Below are 26,263 nucleotides of genomic sequence, written 5' to 3'. Positions count from 1 at the left end.
TTTTGTGAAATGTTCATTTGCATGATTCTGCTTTTAATGTCAAATTAGCATCAACTTGGCAAAAAGGAAACATACAAAATGTATCAGTGTTTTTTCCCCAAATTTCCCCATTCCAGAGTAAAGTACAGTATTTGCCCACAAGTTCATATATTGTCTACTTTGCTCCTTGACCTTTGCTGTTAAATCTTCTCCTGTGTTGGCTGCCTCAGCTGATTCTCAAGCCTACATACTCTATAAGCTGATTTGATTCTATCTGTTTAATCACTTCTTAAGAGCCAAGATGTACCCTAACTCTATGTGGTTTGCCTACTGCACTTGGCACATAATGAAATCAGCGAAATGTTTCTAAGAACTCAGCCAGCCCTGACTTTGTCATCTATTTTAGGATTACAGAAGACTCGGCAGTGACAACATTTGAGGCGCTAAAGGCTCGCGTCCGTGAATTAGAAAGGCAGCTCTCCCGTGGGGACCGCTATAAATGTCTCATTTGCATGGTGAGTAGTTTGCCATTCTGGTTATGAATGAGGAAATGACACTATACCTCTACCTTGGCTGTCGCAAAATGGCATCGTTGATAGGATGCACTGCAGCATTATCCACTATTGCTTGATTCTATAGAAAAGCACTTTTTTTCTTTCTTTGAAGTTAGTATCATTGTATCTGTTATAGCACAACATTACTTTAGTTTAATGTATGAGCTTTGATTTTATAAACTATATCACTGTTCATTTGTAGAACGTATGTTTATGTTTTTCTTCCTGATTTGCAACATGCAACTTGTTCATTTCAAAACCTGTGATTAATGCTTAAGGGTTCAATTCAGACCATTTACAAAATTATTTAAAAGAGTCCTTGATCGTGGTGGCTGTATGGAAGTTCACAACACAACATTTGGAGAGCAGGAGCTGGAAAAGGCTGTAAATAAAGACCTCCTGCTTATTGAAGTGCTGAAGCTCCCTCTAGTGGATCAGAATCTGCAGATGTTGATATCATTTTGTATACGTCGTGCAGTTTTAAAACTCAGAATTTTTATTTTAGGGGTATTTCATTCTGAGCTATAGCGTTATTTTAGGAAATAGTTTTTCCTATGACGCAGAGTACAATTAAGTCTGCATGGAAACTATTATCTCCCCACATCTCCCCAATGGCATGAATGTCAGGTGTCTTAACATTTGCCTTGATCTCTCTAGACACCAAGCACATATATTTGGTGGATATGTGTGTTTGAATGATTGTAACAAGAGTTTGCTTTAAGTATTTGTTAAAGAGAATTGTTAGTATCTTAATGTGAAATTAATCTGTTCAATGATTAATCAATAAAGTCAGTCAATTTTTCTCCATTTTTCACAATTGAAGGTTAAAAGTCTCCTTTAATTTGTTCCTAACCTACTTGTAAGCATGCAGCACTATACTGCCCCTGTGTTCTCTTTGGGGTATGATCAAAGGTATATATTTTGCATTTTATTTGCATTTTATATTTACAAATGTGCATCAGTTCACAAATGCATGTAAAATCAAGCAGTGATATGGAGGTCAAACGAGAAAATAAAATTTAGAGATTCGTTGCTTCATTGCATCCTGCCCTGCCCTGCATAATTCCAAATTCAATCAGCAATTTCCATAATTTTATAGTATGTGATACAGTAACTTTACTTTCTTTCTATAGGACTCTTATACAATGCCCCTGACCTCCATCCAGTGCTGGCATGTGCACTGTGAGGAATGCTGGCTGCGGACTCTGGTAAGTCTCTTAGTTTCTTAGGGGGTAGCTTAAATTAAATTCTTTATTTTTCCTAGTTGAAATTACAATTACATGAAAATTCTCTTCAAAATACTATGCTTCTATTTTACTTAATGGGAGTCATTCTCAGTGTTACCTTCTTTTGCATTTGATGGGTTTCTGTCAAAGAACTTAGATCCTATCGTAATAGAAACAAATAGTTCACTTTTTCCCCCCGAGAATGACCTTTGTCTGTTCACAGACATTTTGAGACTGGGAGGGAGAGAGACAGACAGGCAGAGAGACAGACAGAGAGACAGACAGAGATTTAACAATAAAATTGAAAAATATGATTAAAGGTTCAGTTGTTTTATCTTATGTCTTACCTAGACTACTTCTGAGTCCATCTCAGATACATGTACCAACAGTTTTAGAGCATACAGATTTTCTATCTAATCAATGGATTTTTCAACTCTTTCTGTTTGTACCTTCACACTCTCAGAGATGGTTGGGGAAGCATTCTATTTTGTTTCTAAAAGGTTGAGATGAGACTTTTTTTAACTTTATTTTATTTTTTATTGCATTTTATTTTTAAAAATGTATATGGCTGCCTATTATGTAGAATGATTGTAGGTGGCTGACAACAATCCATTAAACATAGTTAAAAACAAAGGTACCCTTCCCCCTAAGGGGGAATTGCCAGACCAAACATCCTCTCAACTCTCCTCTTAGTCCGGTATTTGGAGGAAGAGCCCGGTCTTCACAGCCCTGCAAGAGGCTGAAAGAGTAGCCATTCCTCTACTTCAAGTGGAAAGGTATTCCAAAGGGCTGGGATGGCCACCAAGAAAGCAAGCCTCCAAGGTCATATCAGATGACAATATTTAAAGGAGAGGACCTGGAGCGCACCTACCCTGTCTATTCCAGTAGGACTGGCAGATACCCTCAGGGAGCGTTGATCCTGCAAGTAACTGACCCTGAGACTCTTAGGGATCTCTGTTCCCTAAGACATAGCCCATTAGCTTTGATTGTGCTATCATGCTTTTATCATCCATTTTTTTATTTCCCCATTCTTTTGTAGAAAGCTTCTTTAAATTGGCTTTGCAAGGTAGGCTGTTCTCCTTCAGTGAGTTAATGTAGTGCAGGGGAGATTTCCAACTACAGGTAGTACAAGTCATAATTGATATTGGATTAGAATGTAAAAAGGTATGAATGAAATGTTTTTTTTTTATAAGAGTGAAAAATGTGTAAGTAATTTCTTCCTTTCAGTCTGTAGAAATTCTCAGTCATCCAAGTAGCTGTTCTACTCCCCACTCATGTGCTTCCCAACCTCACGATACCCTGGCCCAACTCTCCCTGCAGAGCCAGAGCACCACCACCGTTGCCACTGCCATCCCACCATAGCTTTTTCTATGGCTTCCAAACCACAGAGATAGGCTGCCAAGTCTTCTGGCAGTGGCCGCTCTGGGAGTACACTCTATGGTTGTGGGCTGGCTGCTGGCAGAGCGTACTCCCAGAAGGTACAATCATAGAACGTACTCCCAGAGCAGCCACTGCCAGAAGACTCGGCAACCTACCTCAGTGGTTTGGAAGCCACAGAAAAAGTGATGCTGTAATGGCAGCGGCAGCAGGAAGCAGCAGTGGTGCCCTGGCTCTGCAGGGAGAGTTGGGCCAGAGCATTGGGAGGCTGGGAGGAAAGTAAGCAGGGAGCGGAACAGCCGCTTGCACAACCCCCCTCTCTAGCCATGCAGAGAGCCATTCACTGACCTAGGGGCATTCCGAAGGATCCAAGCCGCAGGAGCCGGGGGCGGCGAACAGGCGCAGCTTGGTGATACCCCTAGGACAGTGAATGGCGCTGTGCCCATCTGGAAAGGGGATTTGCTGGGTGGCTGCTCATGAGCATAGTCACTTCATGGTTGCTGTGTTGCGCTGCTGCCACAGCGCAACACAATCATTCGCTCCTGAGGTGTGCCTGGCTCTTTGGGAGCCTGCTCGCAAGAGAGCAGCTGCCCAGCAACCCCAAAACAATAAGCCCTCCCCTGATAATAAGGCCCAAGGCATATTTTGTGGGTCAAAAGAAAATAAGACCCTGTCATATTTTCAGGGAAATATGGTAGGAGTAATTGGTCTTGTTGCATCCATTATTCAAGCCTATCCACACAATAGCTTATTAAACTAGAATACCTGCAAATCTTTTTTTCCGGCCAGGACCTGAAAATAGTATTTTATTGCCCATGCTCTTTCACTATAATAAATTTAGTACTGACTATCCATAAGGGTTTTACATTTATGGTGCAAATATGTTTCAAAAGAAAGCAGTCCTCAATATAATAATGGCTTGGCTGAGGAATTAATACACTTTCCTTTAAAAAAAACCTTCATGTCACACTTTGGCAGTGATTTATTATCTTTGTAGAAATGATCCCAAACACCAACACAGTGAAATATATATGAGATAAAAACATGAGATAAAAACTTGTAGGTTCTACAAATAAATTTCAACAAAGATATTAAATGCAAAATTAAAATTGTGAGTCTCAAATGTATAATCTCTCTCTCTTGATTTTTTAAGAATAATTTCCTTTTATCACCATGAAACAAGGAAAAATAAATTTTCTCATCTTGATTTAAAATTTGCCAGGATTATTTTATGAGAAAAAAATATATGCTCCATTGACTAAATTCAAAATAAAACTGGCCAATTAACTCAGCTAATGAAATCATATGATAAAATATGCTGTCTCAATTGAGCTGTATTTTTGTAAACTTTAAAGTTTATTGGTATAGCATCTAGATGAAAATATAGATGCAAGCAAAAAAGTGTTGAAATGCATATACTGCAGAGATTAATTTAATTCAAAAGGAGATGCTTGGAAAAGGAAAAGGGAGGTTATCTTTGGAGTTCTCCTATACATCCTAACCACTCATGGTGACCTGAAATATAGGCCCTTCTACGAATCAAAGAAGTACTGTCTTTTATAGAAAGACCTATTTTGACCCATCTGATAGGACTTTGCTAGAGAAAACAGTATCAGCAAAATTCTAAATAGGGCCACAGTTTCCAAACACTGTGGTGTAGCCCCATGGGGTGCGATAGGAAACTCACAGTGATGCCGCAGAATATTTCACTGCTTAATAAACAGAATTGTTAATGAGTTTGCTGCAGCTTCCCAGAGCACCAGGGAACTGCTGGGGGCACCCTGAAAAATTGCTAAGACACTAAGGGAGATGTGAACCAAGAATCTTCTGAAATAATAGTATAATAACATTTCTACCTATACATTTTGGATTTATTTAAGTAAAGCATTGGTATATACATAGCATCTACTGTATATACTCGAGTATAAGCCTAGTTTTTCAGCCCACTTTTTAGGCTGAAAAAAGCCGCCTCGGCTTATACTCGAGTCAGTGAAAAATTTGCCCGAAATGGAGGAGAAAAAGGGGCGGGGCCATGCCGCTGGGTGACACTCGTGAATGGCCCAGTGCCCCTGTGAGTTTCCCCTCCCTCTGTGTCAGTTTGCCGCGCAGCGTGCACCGCACCATCCCCCCTCCTCACGTTCTAATGTAATGCAGGGCTGTCTTACGATTCCCCTTCCTCCCCCTCCTGCCGCTCTGCAACGATGTCCCACCTCCTCCTTGTTATGGCAAGCAGCCACATAGCGATGTCCCACCTCCTCTGGTACAGTGATCCAATGATAGGAATCACTGTGCCGTGTGTCATAGGAGGCGGGACATCGCTCCCGCGGCTGCACGGGACATCATCATCACAGCGGGACATCAGCATCATGAGGTGAGTGAAGTATTTCATTGAATACACCGCTAGTTTACTGTTTTTCTTTGAAATAAATATTCAAAAACATTATTGGTATCTATTTTTATTTTTGAAATTTACCAGTAGCTGCTGCATTTCCCACCCTAGGCTTATACTCGAGTCAATAACTTTTCCAGTTTTTTGTGGTAAAATTAGGTGCCTCGGCTTATATTCGGGTCGGCCTATACTCGAGTATATACAGTATATCCTTAAGATGATACTATTAAAGGATACCAGTTGGAATACCTATATTCCAGTATATTCCAGGTATTCCAGTTGAATTTATTGTTCAAGATTGATTCTAATTAGGCTCTTGCTGATTAGAAAAAAAATTCAGCTCTATTACCTACAGTTGAAACACTGTTTCTTTTGGGGGAGAAATGAGAGAAGAACAAAGTTTAATGTGGTGCTTTATCACATTATTTGTGGCCTAGCATTCAAAATAGGGAATTAAACTGTGGAATGGAAATGTAGCTACTCACCTGCTCCTCAGCCCTCGTTTTCTCCTCATAGCTGGCAACATATTGCAGGAAACATTTTGTAAGGCAAGTGCTGTTCTCTTGCTCACTTTTTTAAAAATCACTCTTTCTGCCTGTGTTCACGTTTCTAATGTAACTATTAAAATGTAGCCTGAAGACAGCAATGAAAAGCCCGGGATGCCTCCGTGCTGCTGTGTCTTGATCAAAGTCAAATCTGTGTAATCTTGTTAAAGCTGCCCTTCCCTCCTCCTTTTCTTTATGAATATGATGGTGTATAGCATATGCACCATATTGCTTTCTTGTAATTAAAGTATGTCCTTTTATTTTGGATACGGAAAAGACGCCTGTAATTTGTTCTTAACACAAATGAGGAACAGTGGGCAGAGCCGGAGTGGGTTGATTTAAAAATGGTCATATATTGCCTTGCTCTGGAAATTGATTTTCCTCTTGGTTAGGAAAATGTACAGTCTTATTTGTACATGTGGAAAAATGTGCTCTAGAAGGGCAGCGTATTTCCTTTGTTGTGCAAAAATTTGTTGCACTTGGTAAAAGTTAAAGGGGAAAAAGAGACTGGAGTAGTGAGCTTGGCACGCTTGAACATCTTCTGGACATCTGCCATTCTTTCACTGTTAGGGAAAATTTAACTTTTATCTTTTAGTTTTATATGACTAGCTAAATGTTTGCTTGGACAACGGTGTAGCATAGTAAAGAAAGTAGAAAGCAAAGTGGACAAGACATTCACAAAAATTGGATAGGGCTCCCAAAATTTAAGTTACTGTTGGGAAACAAACAAGGTATTCACTAACGCATGCTAATTTCAAGCATTTTTTATCCTTTGTTTGCTTTTCTGGCATCAGATGTTAAATGCATGAAGTAATTTCTCTTAAGTATAAATTTCACCTCAACAAGTACAAAAATATTTAGCTGTTTTCTATGGAATACAACAGATCTGTTATTATTTACATGGTAATGATAATACACTGATTCAATAATACACTAATCCTGTTGATGATGTTACCTAGTCTGGTAATGAAACATTCAGAACAGGAAGATAATACACTGAACCCAATTCTATAATTGTTTACTAGTTATCCCCATTCCCTATAATCAGTTGTATCCTCTATTTCAAAAACAGGCTATAGAAGTAATTTGGGGAAGAAGCGGCATTGGTATTCCCCGTTTGTAGAAAATGACATTTGTACAGTAGTTGAAAAGCAAGATTCACCAAATTCTAGCAGACTTCCCGCTTAGGATTTGCATCAACTTAAAACAGAATTATATGGTAGTGATACAGTTCATTCAGCACATTCATGCCCTTAACTTGACAGTATAGTTGGCACAGATTCTACATCATGCCACTGCTGTCCATTACTTCAGTAAGAAACCTCCTGAAAATGTAAAATTTGAGGACACAATGAAGTAATTGAATAGTCTTATCTTCCTTAAATTTTTCATATATTTTGTAGTTTGGATAAAATTTTTGAAAATTGAGAATTGTAGCATTGTGACAGTGGAAGCATCACCTGCAGATTAATTCGGATGACAATATTAAAGAATAAAATGCCCAGATTCTCCAAGAAAAAGGCTTTGGTCATGGACACATGAAATGAAAAGGGTTCATTTGAAGCCGCTACAATGGTGTCTACATCAAACTGCACATTAATAGATGATATCATCATGGAAATAGTGCTATTAAATATGATCTCAGTTTTTACTAAATGATAATGTCACGCATTTCACTATTTGCCCTCTTAATGCAGAGCAGACATTAACAACTAATAAAGTTGTACAAAGCATCTTTATTCCTTAATTCTATCAGTCTATCAGTAAAATTCAGAGCCAGGGAGAATCAGAAAATGAAGGCTATTAGAATTAAAAATACCTTGCCAATAAAGGAGAATGAAATGTGTTTGACCCACTATCCCTCATGTCAGTCCATGAAGATTCAGAAGGTCACAAATTTGATCTAACCAGGACTACAGTTGTAACCCAGATGAAATCAAGGAGAGAAAGATAATTCCTTGAAGCCTGGTTTTCCACCAATAAGTCAATAGACACACTAAGGTCGACCCAGTCTACCAATCGCTGAGAATGAAAGAACTGCATCAACCAGTTAGCACAGTGGTCAGCAAACTGCGGCTCTGGAGCCGCATGTGGCTCTTTCCTCCTTCTGTTGCGGCTTTGTCATCAGTCGGTGCCACAAATTTGAGAGGAGCTTCTGGTGGGGGGAGGGGAGGAGCACAATGTGTCAGGAGAAGACTATGGCAAGGGGCGGGTTTTCCAGTTGTCTCCACAATTGATAGGGCTTTCGGTTATGACAGGTAAAGGAAAAAGTACGCCACGCTAAGAGGAGACTGTATGGTGGGGGAACTGAACTTCCACTCAGCTCCAGAATTGAACAGGGGGCTTCCAGTTAGGACCTTTGTGGCTCCCGGTGTTTTCTTTTCTGTGGGAAATGGGTCCAAATGGCTCTTTGAGTGTTTGCCGACCCCTGAATTAGCATTTAAAAAGTAGCAGTTAAAACGAACAAACAGACATCCCAATATGCAGCAACAAAATTAAAAATCCATCAGCTCACAAGAAATCAGACCACATCTCAGTGACAAGAGCCAGCCATGCAAACCTTCAAACAAGCCAAAACCAGACCATGACTAAGAAGCACCCACATAACAACTCTAATCCTAATCTGCATTACACAGACAATACTTAACTACAGCCCAGCAACAACAGCCAGCCAATCAAACAGTCAGAAATCAGACCATGACTCAGAAATATTCAGACTAATTTGCATCTCATAAAATGGTATTTAAAGACCTGTGTTCTGACAGAGGAGCATAATTCAAAACGCACTGACGATGTCTCCTTGAATGGTGATGAAATGTTTGCAACCAAATTGCTAAGCTCGGAACTCAAACCAACAGCCTGAATAAAGGAGAATATTTGAAACTCAGGGTTGAAATGAGTGCTCATTTCTTTTCTTTTTTTAATGTTCAAATGTTTTATTTCATTTTTCATTTTCATTTCATACATTCACATATATACTGTGCATGATTGAGGCCATATAACATTGAGCAATAAACACAACCCTCCTTGTATTCCCCAAAATACAAAACCAATATAGCGCTTCAACCCTCCATACACCCTTTCTTTCTCCCCCCTCCAACTTTCCTTTCTCCCCTCCAACATTCCCCTCTCCTACTTCCCCTCCCACTCTAACGCTCCTTTCTCCCCCTCCCTTCCATCTCACCCTCCTTCCATTCCTCTCACGCTCCCTCTCTGCCCCTCCCTCTTCTTTCCCTCTGCTCCTCACTTCGGTGTATTTCTACTATTCATCGATATATTCAGCTTCTTATTTTATACTAAAATTTAAAAAAAAGGCAACAGTATACAAGTGCATTCATGTTGTTTTAAAAACTGGCACAAACTATATTTTCCCCCTCCCCCCCTCCCCCCTATGACCCCACCTCCCTTCCCCCCTTCCGACTTCCCAGAGCCCGTATCCGGTATAGCTTTTTATCAAACAGTCTAGAATGTATTAAAACCAAGTAAGTTAAGAAAAAAAAAAAGAAAGAAGAAGTGATAAAGAAAAAACAGGGAAAAGAAAAAAGAATAAGAAAGAAAAAGTCAGTAAAATCTCTGCATTGAACTCAGCTTCTTACCATTACACAAACTTGAGCAGTTTACATTGTTCCTAATCTTAATTAATTAATTACCTACAGGATTTCAAAATGTATTAAAACCAAATAAATTAACCAAGTAGAACTCTTCTCTAGCTAGGGGCCTTATCTCTTTATCTAAATATCTATCTGTTTCCAAACCCTTAATTTGTCCCCTTTATGCCTCCTTCCTCTATAACACAATTTAGATATATTTCAAATTTTTCTTTTGGTTTCCTCTTCCAACTCTTTTCGGTTTTGCCTTTGTTTGTGTGTGTGTGTGCGTGTGTGTGTGTGTGTGTATATATATATATATATATACATACATACATACACACACACACACACACACACACACACACACACACACACACATACATATACATATACATATTATATTCATCAGTACTCTTCTCATATATGCTTTACTTAGATCTCCTACAAGTTCCCTGGATATGCCCTTATTCACGTTCCGAACAGTGTATTCAGATAACAATTTTTACAATCATTAATATGCTTTCCGTATCAAAATAAGCTCCCATTCGACCTCCAAGACCTTCTTGCCTACACTACACTTCCCAATTGCGTCCAAACTGGGTTGTGATCCAAGAGAACCCTCACCGCAATCTTTGTCTTCTTCACCCTAGAAAATAAATCATTAGTGATTTGTATAAAAATTCAAAGTTGTCCATCAAGTCTTTTTAGATCCAATGCAATATATCTTCCAAAGAGATCTGCATCAGTTCGTTCAGCCTTAATGTCTCTTCTTCAGTATACAACTATACCATTTTTCTTTTGCGTAGCAAAAGTCACAAAATATTGACCAAATTCGAGATTGAGCAAATATTTTAGATCAGTTAGTTTAATATAATTTTCTTACTGACAAGTTATATCGTTTTTGAGCTGTTTGAAATAGCAAAATATTTTCTTTCTCTTTTATAATGAGTTCAGACATAACTCCTTAATCAATGGCCGATAATTATTGAGATTGTTGCAATCTGCCTTGTTTTCCCATTCGTCTAGTAGTCGTACGGCTAGGTCCTTGTTCTCTGGTCTCCTGCCCTTCCGGAAGGGGAAAATGATGCTTTCTGTCTTGTAGTTGTGTGATTTGTTGTTTATCTTGTCCTTCTCGTTGTCTTTCTCCAGGTCCAGATGATTCAGGGTGTCCCACCTTCAGGGTCTTGTGATAGAAATCTCGGGCTTCCCATACAGAGTTGAGACGATATTTTTGCTTATCAAATGTAATTATAATACCAAATGGCACATCCCATCTATACTGTATCTGACGGTTTCTGAGTTCTTCCACTAGAAAAGCATAATCTCTCCTGGCTCTTAGCATTTGGGGTGGTATTTCTTTCAAGACAATCAAGTCCTGTCCGTCAATTTGTAGCCTGGTATTATAAGACTCTTGTAGTATCACATTTCTAGACTCTCTTGTAGTAAAATATATAATTACATCTCGAGGAAGTTGTCTCTGTTTTGCCGCCCAAGAGTTAATGCGATTAATTTTTTCGATCTGCCAGTCAAAGTTGATCCCCGGTCTTCCCACCAGACGATTAAAGGCCTCTGAAAAAATCTGTTTCAAGTTCTCCTGTTCGTTTTCACGCAGTCCCCTAACTCTTAATGCAAGCTCCATCTGTTTATAATTTATCGTGACAATTTGTTTTTCTGCATTTTCAACTTTTTGTTGCATCACTTCAATTTTGGATGTCAGGTTGGTGTTGGCTTCCTCCAGAAGCTCAAGCTTATCTTCCATTCCAGCAACATACTCTGTCAGTACAGTTACAAGTCCTACCATATCATCCTTTGTTTTAGCAATCCTGGTATCAAGCTTATCACATAAGTCTGTAATAAGTTGCTTCATCTCCTCTCTAAATTCTCTAAGAGTCTCAAAAAGAAATTCTTTCGTTAGCAAATCTCCAGTAGGGGGCGTAGAAGGTGAAAGCTGCGACTTTGTGCCAAATGCATGAGGTGTATTGCTAAAAGGACGTCTCCCTGACTTTGATTTTGGTGCCATTATTTCTTTTCTTCAAACAATTATTCAACAGTTATTCAAACTCGGCTGGCCCGTTATTTAGCTTACGAGGGAAGAAAGTATTATGTCCCCCCTAATTTGTTCGTAGAAGTTTTTCAAAAGATGTCAGAAAAAAGCGTTATAACAAGGCAAGTTTCAAAAAATTAGCATTATAATGAAACAGTTCATATTCGTCTGTGTTTAGAGTGTCCCTTTATTGACAAGGAGGCTTTGGAGCTTTTAAAAATTGATAAGAGAGAAAAAGAAATTCTTGGTAGGTCTTCAAGGAAACAAATCTAATTAGTCAGAGAATGCTATCTGGCTGTTCCTTTGATCTTTCTCTCTGTCAGTCGTGCCAGGGAATTAGAGATATACCATTATAACAAATGCAGAAGCTACAAAATCGCCATCTTGAAAACGATTACACAAAGGAGCTTTTATAGCTAGGATTTTCCATAGAAAAAGCAAATAAAGTTCTCAGGTCCGGGCTCTGCTTGTATTAATTTCAGATAAAATAGTTTCAAAAATTGTCCTAAGGGGGGCGGGGGTTCCTTGCCTTGTGCTACAAAAAACAGCTGAGATTTTCTGGTCGGAGGTATGACTCAGCTTTGGCCGTCTCTCCCCTTCTGTTCACAGCAAAAAAAAAAAAAAAACTGCAAACTTCAAAGAAAGCTCTTACCAGCTGGGTCTCTCACTGCTATCTTCTTGCCTGAAGAAACAGATATCTACTGATATTAAGTAGATAACGAACCAGAAATCTGGGGGCAGCTCAGTTGAGCCGCCGGCGACGGCAAGGTCCCTCCCCGGAAGTATGAGTGCTCATTTCTTGGTGCTTTCTGAGCTAGGATGGTTTCATTATGCAAAGTAGGTAACATCAACAGCACTGATAATGTTACCTACTTCGGGTAATGAAATGTTTGCAAGAAAACAACCAAGCTCAGAGAGCACCAAGGACCCCTTATAAATACTTTGTTTGATTCTTAAATAGGTTATCTGGAAAGTGATAAGTTGTTTTAAAAAATATTCTATTATTCCAGATACTGAGAACATCATTTTACCTGTCCTAAAAATATACACTGATTAAGATAAAATTAAATTTAAAAAAGTTGGTATTTTTATACTCTTCTAATGTTTCTTTTCTAATAGTTCCTGCCATGGAATTTGGAATACCGCTGGTCAGTTAAACAGCCAATCAAAATTACAACAGACAAAACCCATTTTCAGAATTACAATGGGCACGCACACCCCTGCGGACACATGATTATATTTTGGGCACTTTACAGCCAATTCATCTTTATGGCCATTTGTAGCGTCCTGTCATCATGTGATCACTATTTGTGACAGTTTTTGCCAGTTTCTGGCATTTACTTCCAATTTCCGGGGGGAAATGTCCATTGGTGAAAGCGGATTTGTTTAATGACCAACATAAAAATGGTTGTAAGTTCAAATCCGGTCATGTGATTCCTCAACTTGCCACAGCAATAACTTCCAGGTGGGAGCTAGTGGCATGTAGGTTATGTATGACTTTCTATAGGTTCCCTGTATAGCATAATGTTTATGGGTTCATTGTGTGGTTTTATAGTGATATCACTTTTCTATACTTAAGTCTAGGCTGAGGCTGATGGGGGTGGAAGTGATGATAAAATTTAATGATTCATTTTCATAGATCAAGATGTTGAAAATATCAATGAATATCTGGTTTTAAAAAAAAGCTTTAATCTAAGGGGATGGAGGAGCCGAGGTGGCGCAGTGGTTAAATGCAGCACTGCAGGCTACTGCTAGATCAGCAGTTCAGCGGTTCAAATCTCACCGGCTCAGGGTTGACTCAGCCTTCCATCCTTCCGAGGTGGGTAAAATGAGGACCCAGATTGTTGGGGGCAATATGCTGACTCTCTGTAAACCGCTTAGAGAGGGCTGAAAGCCCTATGAAGCGGTATATAAGTCTACTGCTATTGCTATTGCTATCTTCTTTGCTGAGAGTATGGGTTTTAGGGCTAAGTGAGCATCATTTTGAACAAGAAATTAATGGAAATTTTAAAGATTTGTGTTAAAATTCAGATGTTACCTTTACTGCATATTTCCAATAAAACTTATTTTTTCCTCATTGTCTTTCTGTGAAATCAAAAATTACACTTTAAAAGGAGTCATTTTGTATTTTAAAGTCCAACTCCCTGTTTCTTTATCTTGTATTTGGGACAAGTTATCTTTAATTTCTAAAGTTTGCTTTCCTGTATCTTTTAAAATTACCAACTCTGATGTCTATAAATGGGCATTCTTCCATGGTGATCAATTTATGATGGGACTGCTAGCATTCTTAAAATGTTGAGATTTGCTGATCAATTCAAAAGGATAGAAAATATCTAGTGTTTATCTTCACTTTGATAAATATATTAAATTATGTTGCCACTTAGCTTACTTGAAATCCTTCCTTCTTTCCTTGCATCTCTCTTCCATGCATCCTGTGCATTTGGGGTGAACAGCATTGCTCATACATTAGGAACATGAAAATGCTCATTTCAGAACCTTCTAATCAATGTACATTTTTAGAGTTTAATATGTTTAAAACTGTTTTTATCTAGAGCATATTTGCTGACCACGTACTTCTCTTGCAGTTGGTGCAGATCAGCTTTTATCTAAATAACTTGGCAACTTTCTTCTTTTCTAGACAACCTATTACTTGCTGTTCATATGTACACTGTGAGCTTATGCACCGGAGACAAATTCCTTGGGTGTCTGATCAAACTTGGCCTATTCTATTCTATTCTATTCTATTCTATTCTAACTTGGACTCTGAATGTTCAGCTATCACGTTTTAAAATTTAAAGCAAAATTACCTGTTCTTTTGTCAAGGCACTGTTCTTCTGATATTTGTGAGAAATAATGACTTTAATAGTGGACTGTGCTCATTAGTTTTTGAACTCCCCAAAATGATTAATCAACTTTCAGAATCAATATCTGCCAATTTTTAATTAAGAATGTATGAGGTAAACAAAAAACTTCTCTTAATTATTTCTTTTTAGTGCTGTGTTTTACCCTGGAGCTACATTTTACAGCCATGTTTTATAAAACCTGGAAAACTTAAGTTTATAATGGAAAGCCTGAGGTGGCCTTCACTCATTATACACTTCTGTTACTCATCAAGACTTTTCCATGGGTCATGATGAAAGGAATAGAACATTTCTGAGGGGTTTTTTGTTACATTATGGTGTGTGTGCGTGTGTGTGTCATTCATCCATCATTCAACAAGTGTGGCATATTATTTCACTATTTTTATTTCAAAATAAAAGTTTAGCAATCACAACTGGCAAGTGAGCTGGCAAACGGAATTGGGAAGGAAAGCTTTTTTCATTGACTCTGTGCCAGTGTATGTGTCTGAGGCTTGTATAGAGTGTTTCATGTGGAATTGAGAATACTTAAATTAAAAATAGCTTAGCAAGTTTTCAAATGAATGATATATTGCACCAGCCTATTTTCTTGGATATAATTGAGAGGTCTTATAGTTCTGTATTCAACTCTCTGATACACCATATGGCTTAGAAAGGCTGTCTGTTCTCAGAATGTTATTCACATTAAACTTTTTTTAAAATTTTATTTCATCAGTCAAACTTGTGTAGTTGCATACAAGCATTTGTATTACTAGTATTGTTAGAATACAGTACGTCTTAAAATCATCTACAGATTTGGCTGCAATATATTTTTGTGCAAGATAAATCTACTGAATAAGCATTTGAGATTGTGTCTTCTATATCTAAATTTAGCTAGGACTTTAAATATTCTTCTAGGAATGCATTCAGAGTGTTAATTTTCATATACTCCATTCCCAAGTGCAGTATATATCTTATTGTTAGATAGAGAGGCAGATTTTTTTTTCTTGATTCCCCTTCCCCTTTGCACCATTTGGTATCCCCCTGTTGGGGATCAACAAAGCTTAGCTGTTGTCTTGTTCTGCCAGTGGAACTCTTCTGTTTGTAGAAAAATGACTGCATTAAGATCATAATCCAGATTTTCACCACATATGTTTGTGTGTGTTTATATTATCTGTAATATATCTGTATCTGTCCGCCTCGTGCCAACTCAGCGAAGCGGTGGAAGTAATGTGCCAGTGCCTGGAGGCTGTCAGGGTCTGGATGGGAGCGAACAAGCTTGCACTGAATCCAGACAAGACTGAGTGGCTATTGATGTTGCCTCCCAAGGATAGTCCAGACATTCCATCCCTTAGCCTGGGGGGTGAAATCTTACACCCCTCAGAGAGGGTCCGCAACTTGGGTGTCCTCCTGGATTCGCAGCTGACGTTAGAACACCACCTGTCGGCTGTGACCAGGGGGGCTTTTGCCCAGGTTCGCCTGGTGCACCAGTTGCGGCCCTACCTGGAGGTACTTCAAATGGTCACTCATGCCCTCGCCACCTCAAGGCTCGATTACTGTAATGCGCTTTACATGGGGCTGCCCCTGAAAAGTGTTCGGAGACTACAGTTGGTCCAGATTGCAGCCGCGCGAGCAATAACTGGTGTACCTAGATACACCCATGTTATACCCATCCTCCGCGAGCTGCACTGGCTTCCTATTGGTCTCCGAACGCGCTTCAAGGTGCTAGTCATTACTTTTAAAGCTCTACATGGCTTAGGACCTGGATATCTGAGAGACCTCCTCCTGCCACATACCTCCCAGCGACCGATAAGATCTCACAGGTTGGGCCTTCTCCGGGTGCCGTCGACCGGACAATGCCGGCTGGTGGCCCCTTGGGGGAGGGCCTTCTCTGTAGCTGCCATGTGGAACGATCTACCCGTAGAGATCCAGACCCTTCCCACTCTCTCGGCCTTCCGAAAAGCCACTAAAACCTGGCTATTCCGGCAGGCCTGGGGCTGTTGACTTCACAAACAAGGTCCAGCCCCACCTAGACTAGAATGTATGGCGTGTTGTTTTTAAATTGTTTATTTTTCTATTTTTAACTTTTTAACTTTTATCTTGTTTCTGTAAGCCGCACGGAGTTCTACGGGATTGGGCGGCATATAAATTTATTAAATTACTAATTACTAAATTATTACATATTGTGTGAGAGAGAATTACAGATGATGAGAGTTTGAAGCTCCTAAGACATTGTAAAGGCAAAAAGTGTAAAAGGCTCTGAGAGAAATTTCAACTACCAGTCAGATTCTTCTTGATTTCTAAAAGTACTTGTTCTAATTTGGATTGTTGCTGCTGTGAAAATATGGTAGAGGATATTTTCTGCCAGGAGGAGAAACTTCACTTGTCAAGGGTCCCACTTTATCCAAGCCAGTTTTGTCTGTTGGACCCAAAGATGTGACATTTCAACAATGACTTCAGACAAGTCTGTTTGAGACCATCATCTATGCCAGCTGAGAACTTGTATAGCTACCACTACCACCACCCCATTAATTTTGCTGGGGAATATTTGAATATATTGACAAGAGAGAAATAGGATCACAGACAGGGAACCAGCCAAAGTTAGAGGCTAACTTTAAATTCCACCATGCTGCATTTCAGAGTCCTTTCCAAATTATATTTATTTCTAAAGAATGGGTTGCTAAAATTGCTGCCTTCATTTTCTCATGCCTACCAATCAGCTGATAACTTAGATATTTTTATCCTAATTTTGAGATTTAGAATTAATTTGTCAGATTGACAAATGATTCACTATTATGAGAAAAAGTATGCCTCACTGAAGATTTTTTTTTCTTTAATGTATGTGGATGTAGTCACAATTTAATCTTCATTCAGACTGCATACAAAACTAAAGGTAATGTTAATTGAACAAAAAAAACCTTGGAAATTTGACTTTGCAATTATTTGTTCAACAAAAATTAACAGATATATCATTTTCTTCTGTCAAAAAGTAAATACATGCTCAGCTCTAACACCTGGTATTGCTGTCTTTGGTAGAAACAATCTCAAGTAAGCATTCTTATAACTGCTCTCTGAATTTGGAGAATTTTTCCCCTTTCCTCTATACATATTTTTTTCCAGCTCTGCAATGTTTGAGAGATTTCTTGCATGCACAGCATCTCCAAGGGATTTCGTTTTGAGTTGTATAGTATTCAAGGAGATAACCATTTACAGCCTGTTTGCCATAATGGTTGGATACTGTTTGCCATTTTTAACTACTTCCTTTTAGTTCTTCTTGTGTTACGATGTGACTGAGGTAGCATCCTTGTGTTTCATAATCCATCTTTCAATCCTTCACAGGGTGCCAAGAAGTTATGCCCTCAGTGCAATACCATCACCTCACCAGGAGACCTCAGGCGCATTTACTTATGAAAAAGACGGCTGCTGAGATACTTGAACTATGGGGACTTGGGAGAAGGAGTGGCAGCAACCCAGACACTTGAAATGAAAGACTCCAAAAGTGGACTAGAGGCTAAGGGAGCCGCACGATGCCTCTGCTTCCGAACCTGTCACTGGTGCTGCCCACTCCACAAGAAGGCCAAACCAGAATCCTAATTGTGATTCGTTTTTCCTTTTTTACAAACTGCTGTTCCATGTCTGTCCCGTCTCTCCAAGAGTTGGGGTTCCATCGTGGACAACTTGCAAGACCTTTCAGGGAAGCATGAGAAGGTGCTGGATCTTCCACCGCAGGAAATGTCCAAGCCTGTAATCTAGTCTCCTTCCCACCCTCTTTTTATTTGTGGTGTTCTAGTGGATTTTTTTAATAAAAGAAAAAACTTATACCTTCACATCCACAAAGGCAGAATGAAGCACATGTAATATAGACTATATGTTTACAATGTTGTGTATAAATGGGATAGACTCCAACGTTACATACTAATGTTTTCCTTTTTATTTTTTCCGGGGGTGTGTGTGACTTTTTTTAAAAAAAAGAAGAGAAAAAATAAGCAGAGAACATTAAACCCATATTTTTCTTGGTTCTGCAGAGTTTTTGCATTAAAGTCATTAGTTTAAAAAAAGTATATAAATATATATTATACATATATATATAATATAAATGGTTTAATGTTCTGTGGTGTACATTTCCTCATTCAGATATAAAATTAACAATTTGTAGTTTCGGCCATAACTTACATGACTTCTGGGGAAAATAGAAAAAAAACAGATTTTCTTTCATTTGTTACAGTTAAGTGGGCTATTTATATAAAATACTTGCTTCACGAAAAACCCTTTTCCATTTTTTCACTTGGGAAAACAAAAATGTGCAAGCTTACCCCATTCCCTGTGAACAAAGTCATAGCAGGCATCAGTAGACTTTTCAGGCACTAAATATTCTTATGTAAACCTCTATGGTGGCACTAGCACCAAAATATTTTTTTAAAAAACATGTCTGAAATCTTGTAAAGTTTTGGCAATCATATAATGTTTCAGCCATGTTTTAATTTTTGGGTTCGAGGTGTGCCACCTAGGAGTGTTGCAACTGCCTTAGTAACAAAGGACATCATTAGTGGTGAACTCTGATAGGCACTCACACAAAGCAGAAAACAGTGATTTTTGTCTATTACAGATGGAATTGTTAGCGTAGCTGTGTTCAGGCCAATTAGTCTTGTGAAAGCTAAAGCTATCTTTTGTCCAAATGTAAGTGTATTCATCAACCTGCAACCTTACTAGAATTAAATTTGAACAGTGCCCCAAAATAAATGCAGAAAAGCACCTAATGTTCTTTCATGCCTCTGGCAGAATCTTTAGCATTGTGCTTTGATATGTTCCCAGGTCCAGCTACTGGCAGTCTTTTCTACTCTGGAATATTTTTCTTAACAGCTGTTTCATCTAATTTTCAGATGTTCATGTTTCATTTTGAAAAGGAAATAGGTATGTGCCAGTTTTGCTTCCTTCTTTTGTCACTTCTGCTTGGGCTGTGGTAATGGTGGAATGTAATCTGGGTTTGTTCAAAATTAGATTAATTTAGATTCCATTCATTTCCTCGGCATTCCTTACAGAAACATTTTCTTAGCCCTTTGTTTTGCATTCTGAAAATAACCCTGTCAGTCACTACCTGCCTTAATTTTTTTTAAAAACCAGTTTTTGCATGCACTGCCAAACATGCCATTTTGTAATCCATTCAGGGAACACTTTATAAAGTTGTTATAAATTCTGACAGGAAGTTATCAGCCTGCTTGATGCTGACAGGCAAATAAGCCTATAAATCACTATTTAAACTGGGGTTACATCGTGAAAATTAATGGAATTATGCCCCTGGGTCTACTAAACAACTTTTTCTCTCTTTTCGTTAATTCCATCTTATACTATATTTGTGGATTTAAGCCTCAGAAAGACATGATTGCACTAAAACATCTGGCTTGATTATCATGCTTATTGGGAAAACCTTTGGCATGATACTGATTAGACCACAAGATTTTTTTCCTCAGTCCAGGATTCTTTATTCCTATTGAGTCAAACAGAGAGTGCACTGAATGCAAGTTGAAGACATCTGTTGTCAATCAGCCTCTTATGACACAGTTTCATCCCCATATGCATAACAATTATCTTGTGGAGAATTGTTTTTTATCCTTAGGTAATTCTGAGCTCCAGAATACCGAAAACTATCTGAACCAGTCTGTCTCTGTCAAAATGTTGTAGCAGTTAAGCAACACATTGAAGGCTGATTTGTAGCTCGTATTAGTTGTTGGAGGTGGGTAGGAAGGGGGCGTGGGGGGACAATTGGTTCAAGCAAATATTGATCTGGCATCCTAAAGGTGCAACAGTTTACAAGAGCCATAAAGCATCTAGAACGCTATTTGTTTGGGCCCAAAATGCCACAACTGTATAGCACTTATACCTTCCCAAATCTGCTGTAATGGGGATGATACCATGAGTCACTCAAAAACCTGCTTGCCCAATGCAATCAAACATTCTTTGCTGGGACATTAAGTGCACGGTTACTCTTCTCTGATCTGTTAGACAATAAACTAAAAAGATTCGTCCTTGATGTTCCAGCAAGTTGACACTGGGAATAAAGAGCTTTTTCTGGTCCTGTGGACTAATTCTAAGCCAAATGAATATATGTAAAACCACATATAACTATTAGCATTTATTTTAAACCTAAATCTGACCCTACGGTTTTTATTTCTTGAGGATAAGGAAAGCAGAGAAACCTCTTAAGACGGATGCAAAAAAAACCTAACTCTTTAATTTCCTTCTCTGGAGAAGGTACATTTTGCAGAATTCTGTAGCTGCTCCCTCCTTTCCTCAATGAGCTTGAAAATAAATGAACTGTCTTTGCCCAAAGATTCCCAGCTGCACAAGGTGGTATTAAAGTTGTGTCAATGATTGTGTGTCGATGTATATTCTATAAAAAGGTACTTGTCATTCCCGTTTGTAAACTACATTGACATTAATTAAATGAATATAAAAGCTTCCAAGTTGTGCTTCCAGTCGTTTTATCTTAGTTTGTCAGTTTCAAAATCAGGTACTTCTCTTGGAATTCGTATATCCATTTATGTCTGAGTCAGTGTTGATTCCTGGCAACCACCTGGATAAATCCCTTCAGTTTTCTTGGGAAGGTTTTTCAGAAGTGGTTTGCCATTGCTTACTTCTTGAGGCTGAGAGAAAGTTATTGGCGCAAGGACATGCAGCTGGTTTTGTGCCTAAAGTGAGTCCAGAATCAAGTCTCCTTGGTCATAACTTGGTTTAACCACTACAACCAAGTGGCTCTCCCTCTCACATATAGTCGCTGTTAAATCATAATCAGTAATTGTACATCCTTGGAAGTCCTTTGTAGCACAAAGGATATCAAATGACTATTAGTCCCCTTTTCTGCTTTCAATTCATTGCCTTTTTCTGTTCTATTTTTAACTATTACAGCTTTTTAGGCAGTTTACAAGTAACTGATAAACTTTTATAAAGTCTACTTCATTTTTTCAAAAATTAATTACAATCCTTCTGGTCATTGTTGTAAGCAGCTGCAAAGTTACAAAAAAAATAAAGCCTTACCATTCCTCTGACATATTCCAGAAACAATGTGAAAATTATTCAATTTTGCATAGCAGTGGAATAATACTATTTTTAATGAACAATAAAACAGGCAATTATAAAGGAAATATTAAGCCCCAGTCATCTTCGTGCCTGTTAGCACAGGTCCTACAGAACATAAGAATTTCTCCAATAATTTTGCTCCAGTACTTTTCCTCTTCCAACACTGAATTACACCTTTAAATCATGCTTATTATAGACCAGTAAGGTAACTAATGCTAAAGTGACTTTAAAAAAAAAAACTGTTTAAAATACCCTCTTTCCTGACACATGTGATCTATAGTAGACTTCATTTCCTCACAAAAAAGGGTTGTCCAGCCCTGCAACAGAAGACCTTTGTGCTTTGCTATCAGGAACTACAGTAGTGATAGGGAACCCTCAAAGTTTCACATTGTGTAGTCTAAATGCATATGTACGTATTTTTAAGAACTGAACAACATATTTTCTCAATAGTAAAGAGGTGACCAGGGAATAGATGTTTATAGTATATATCAAACTATATTTTTGTTTTGTTTTAAACCCCTCTCATACTTTTATCTGCAACTGAGCACTGAAAATTCTAGTTTTAAGATTGGGGATTGTTGTTAATCAGAACTGGATTGAAGTAGGGCATTCTTTCCTAAATCCAGTTCGAACTCTCCCCTTCTTAGGTAGCTCCCAGATGAGAATTTAGAAAGAAAACAACAAAGTCAATTTAATTAAACTTAATCCATGTTGTGGTAATATATAAGAGAAAACTCCCAGAAATAATTTTGACTACTAATCTAAAATCACAGGTGTATAGTTACTTTACTTTTGGTTGGAGACAGTTGACCTGTAAAACTTCAAACGCAATAATCTAATTTACATAGCCTTCCATCTCTAGAATATTAGAAGGTGTCACAAGTCACATAAAGTGTAAAGTGTAATTTTGTGTCACAGCCCCTGGTATGCCCAAATATGGGAGGAAGCAAATATGGGAGAACCTGTGGCTTAGTGGCTAACACAACTGCCTAATATGTAATACAGCACAGGTTCAAATCCCAGTAAGGGTATGGCTAGCTGATGAGAGTTAAATAGCTTGAAATAGATCTATACTAGTCTCCCTTTATTTATTTATCAGCACAATTGCAACACAAATATATATGTATACACACATACACACATATATATAGATAGATATATATAGATATACATACATACACGTACATGCACACACACACACAATAGCCAATTTCAAATGTTTGACAGACTTTCATAATATGTTTTTTTCTTCAAAGAATAGAATGTAAACCAATATTTTGGAATTACAAGACAAGCAATTTTACAAAGCATTGGGAATATCTGACAATGTCATCGTGTATGTAACACAGCTGAATGCCCAATCAATTTCCTTAGAAGACTAACTTATTCCCCAAATTGCATTGCACAATTGCTGATGACACATATTTTGGAACAACCATTTTCTATGGTCTTACAGGTACTGGAAAGGAAGCTGGATAACTATAATATTGTCCCATTCTTCCTTTTGAAATAAAAAGAAAAGAGAGAGCAATGGTATGAAAAGAGCACCACTATGAACTGAAGCGAAGGCTTAGCCATTTCTTTTCAAGGACTGGCCCATGTCACAAGATCACAAAAAATAGTGCCTAAAGAAACTTTGTTTTTGTTGGAGTGTTCAAGGATCTCTTCCATTTCTTAAAAACACTTAACTGCCCTGGTAATCTTACAATTATTCAGACAACACCCTTGACCATAGGTTTAAATAATTTAGTTTGAAATATCCTGGAGTTATTTTGAGCTAAACTAACTCTCTTTGGGCTAGTTGACTGGGTTTCAATTGACAAAAGCCCCTGTGAAAATGTTAAAGACTCCTTAATAGAGCAAATGGTTGGCTGACCAAATTATTGGTTTGTACTGGATTTTCTGCTTGGGCTAAATGGATGTCCTACTTGTGCTAAAAGTTAGACTATATTACCTTAAGATCCACACAAATGCTGTATTCCAGTTGTAATACAAATTAGTAGAGAAAATACTATAAAAGCAATGGCAATATGTGATTAAAAAAAAGATGCAGCATTTGTATTCATATTGTTCCATTTTAGGTTTTCCCTTTTTCTTTTCAAACTTCATTGTTTTAATTTGTTCTTTATTCAGTGGGTGGTTTTATTTTCAGATAATCATAAACCATACAATATGTGCGTTGTGCAAAAATACCACAAATATGTAGAATATGATACTGCATAAATGTTTATCACTATTGATCAAGAATGAGCAGAAAGCAGTTGATCTCTTTGGGTGATTTGTTTTAATTCCACAAAGTTTTCTAGCAGTAGTAGCAACAAAATTACTTTTCCAACCATAAATTACATTGATAATTTTTAGTGCAAAATAACTGTAAATTCATTTAATTCTGGTATTCATATTCCTGGATTCAATATCCTAAATGTATTTATTTTGCATGGTGGATCTTATAGGATATAATGAAAAGCAGGTAGGTACTACAATCCTGAATTCAGCCTATTATTGTAGTTACATGCCTTACATGGAACAGTTTGGATTGATCAAGAAATAAATATTGGGTTGACTGAATAGTTCAATTGAAACATTGACCCAGTAAACAGCAGCTGAGAAACATGCAAATCCATTTCTAGGATCATTAGGAAATAGACTGAAAATAAAACATTCAATAAACCTTTTGTACACTTTGTATACCTTTGTCACACTTTGAATACTGTGTTTGGTTCTGGTGGTTGCATCTCAAAAAAAAAAAAACCCCACCTACAAAGATCAGCCATCTGTATCAGAAGAATTGCCCCTTAGTGGTAAACTAACACTAAGCTTTTTAAAAATATGAAGGGACAAAATAGGTATATATAGACATCCACAATGTAGATAGTAAAGGGATGTATCTGTATGTGTCTCCTAGAGCCACCATAGAGTGCTGAATAGTAGAGGATTAGGGAGAAACGGAGAGGCCATATCACAGTTAATCTACAAATTAACCGCTACAAATTCCAGTTGTTACAATTTTATAAGTTCTGAGAATAAATGCGTAATTTCTTAAATATGGAAGGAGATTTGCATTGGATCTTTTACAAATGGATCTATCTACATATAATTACTTCTTAGCCTTTTGATTAAAAATCATGTGTAGTTATTTTTATGTATTTGTGTATTATTACCAATATGGCTATCATAGACCAGTATGGTAACTTTAAAGCTAAAATGACTTTAAAAAAAAAAAACTTTAAAATTTCCTCAATCGTGACACATGTGAGCTTCATTTCCTCACAAAAAGAATTGCCCAACCTCAGCAGGCCTTTGTGCTTTCTATCAGGAACTACAGTAGTGATAGGGAACCCTCAAAGTTTCTCACTATGTAATCTAAATGCATATATATATGTATTTTTAAGAACTGAACAACATATATTTTCTCAATAGTAAGAAAGTGACCAGGGAATAGATGTTTATAGTATATATCAAACGATATTTGTGTTTTGTTTTAAATCCAACTCTTACACTTTACCTGTAACTGAGCACTGGAAATTCGAGTTTAAGATCGGGGATTGTTGTTAATCAGAACTGGATTGAAGTAGGGCATTCTTTCCATAAAGCAAGTTTGAACTCTCCCCTTCTTAGGTAGCTCACAGATGAGAATTTAGAAAGAAAACAACTAAGTCAGTTTAATTAAACTTAATCCATGTTCTGCTAATATACAAGAGGAATTTCCCAGGAACAATTTTGACTACTGATCTAAGATCATAGGTGTATAGTCACTTTACTTTTGGTTGGAGACAGTTGACCTGTAAAATTTCAGACGCAATAATCTAATTTACATAGCCTTCCCTCTAGATATATTAGAAGGTGTCAAAAAGTCACATAAAGCGTAAACATATACTTTTTCTATGTCTATATCCAATAGAGTATAATTGTCCTTGTTCAGAATGTCCATGTCTCAACATACGGGTGCCCAGGGAACTCTACATACTTTTCCATTCAGGAGAAAACTAGTTGTCCGGTCTCCACCAACCATCTGGCTCATGAAAAAAAATCTTCTCCACAGCCAGCTGATCTGTTAACAAAAGGAGAGCAGCTGGCTGGTTTTTCTCCTGCTATTATAGTAGATGAAACCACCAATCTAAGAAAAGAGTAGCAAAACCTTCTGACTTCCCTGTTTTTTCTTGTAATCGTATTTCACTTATATGGGAAGGTACATTCGACATATTCAGCAAATAACCCTTTCCAAAGCTTACATGACTAAGGGAATGTAACTCAGATTATAAACTATTTCCCAGTGCAATTCTGCTTTTACTGGAGGACAGGTTGCTGCTTACTGACAACAAATTAAGCTAGTATTCTTTATTTCAGGACAAGTAAAGCTCACAAAAGTTTTACCAGGGAAATATTGCCTACCAAAAAGTGAAAATGTGATCAGAACTCTTCAAAAGGTGGCTGTTCACAGATATTTAACTTAGTAATTATTTTTTATAAATAAATTGTATTTATATAGCTAACAGCACATGACAAAAGATAGTGGTAAGATTTATATGTTACACAAAGCCATAGTTTTTGTGATTAGGATCTGTCATAAACATTGTGGCCTAGTTCACATTTGTACTAAAATATGAAGCATTGTTAAAAACCAGAATTTACACACTAAGCTGAATCA

General features: G+C 37.7%; 1 protein-coding gene across 3 annotated transcripts in view; it reads left to right on the top strand.

Moving 5' to 3' along the window:
• RNF220 (ring finger protein 220) overlaps positions 1-21,002 on the top strand; it is a 388,384-nt gene extending 367,382 nt beyond the window's left edge. For all 3 annotated transcript variants that reach the window (XM_087719790.1, XM_087719789.1, XM_087719791.1), the window contains 3 exons: positions 386-494; positions 1,667-1,741; positions 17,881-21,002. In XM_087719790.1, coding sequence (XP_087575916.1) covers positions 386-494; positions 1,667-1,741; positions 17,881-17,952 — 256 coding nt within the window. In that variant the 3' untranslated portion in view covers positions 17,953-21,002. The remainder of the gene's footprint in view (positions 1-385; positions 495-1,666; positions 1,742-17,880) is intronic.
• Positions 21,003-26,263: the final 5,261 nt, after the last annotated feature.

Source organism: Thamnophis sirtalis, unplaced genomic scaffold (genome assembly GCF_051295495.1).
Source record: "Thamnophis sirtalis isolate CommonGarterSnake01/CBP01778 unplaced genomic scaffold, rThaSir2_p1.2 scaffold_7, whole genome shotgun sequence".
Lineage (NCBI taxonomy): Eukaryota > Metazoa > Chordata > Lepidosauria > Squamata > Natricidae > Thamnophis > Thamnophis sirtalis.
This window is presented reverse-complemented; position numbering and strand designations above follow the sequence as displayed.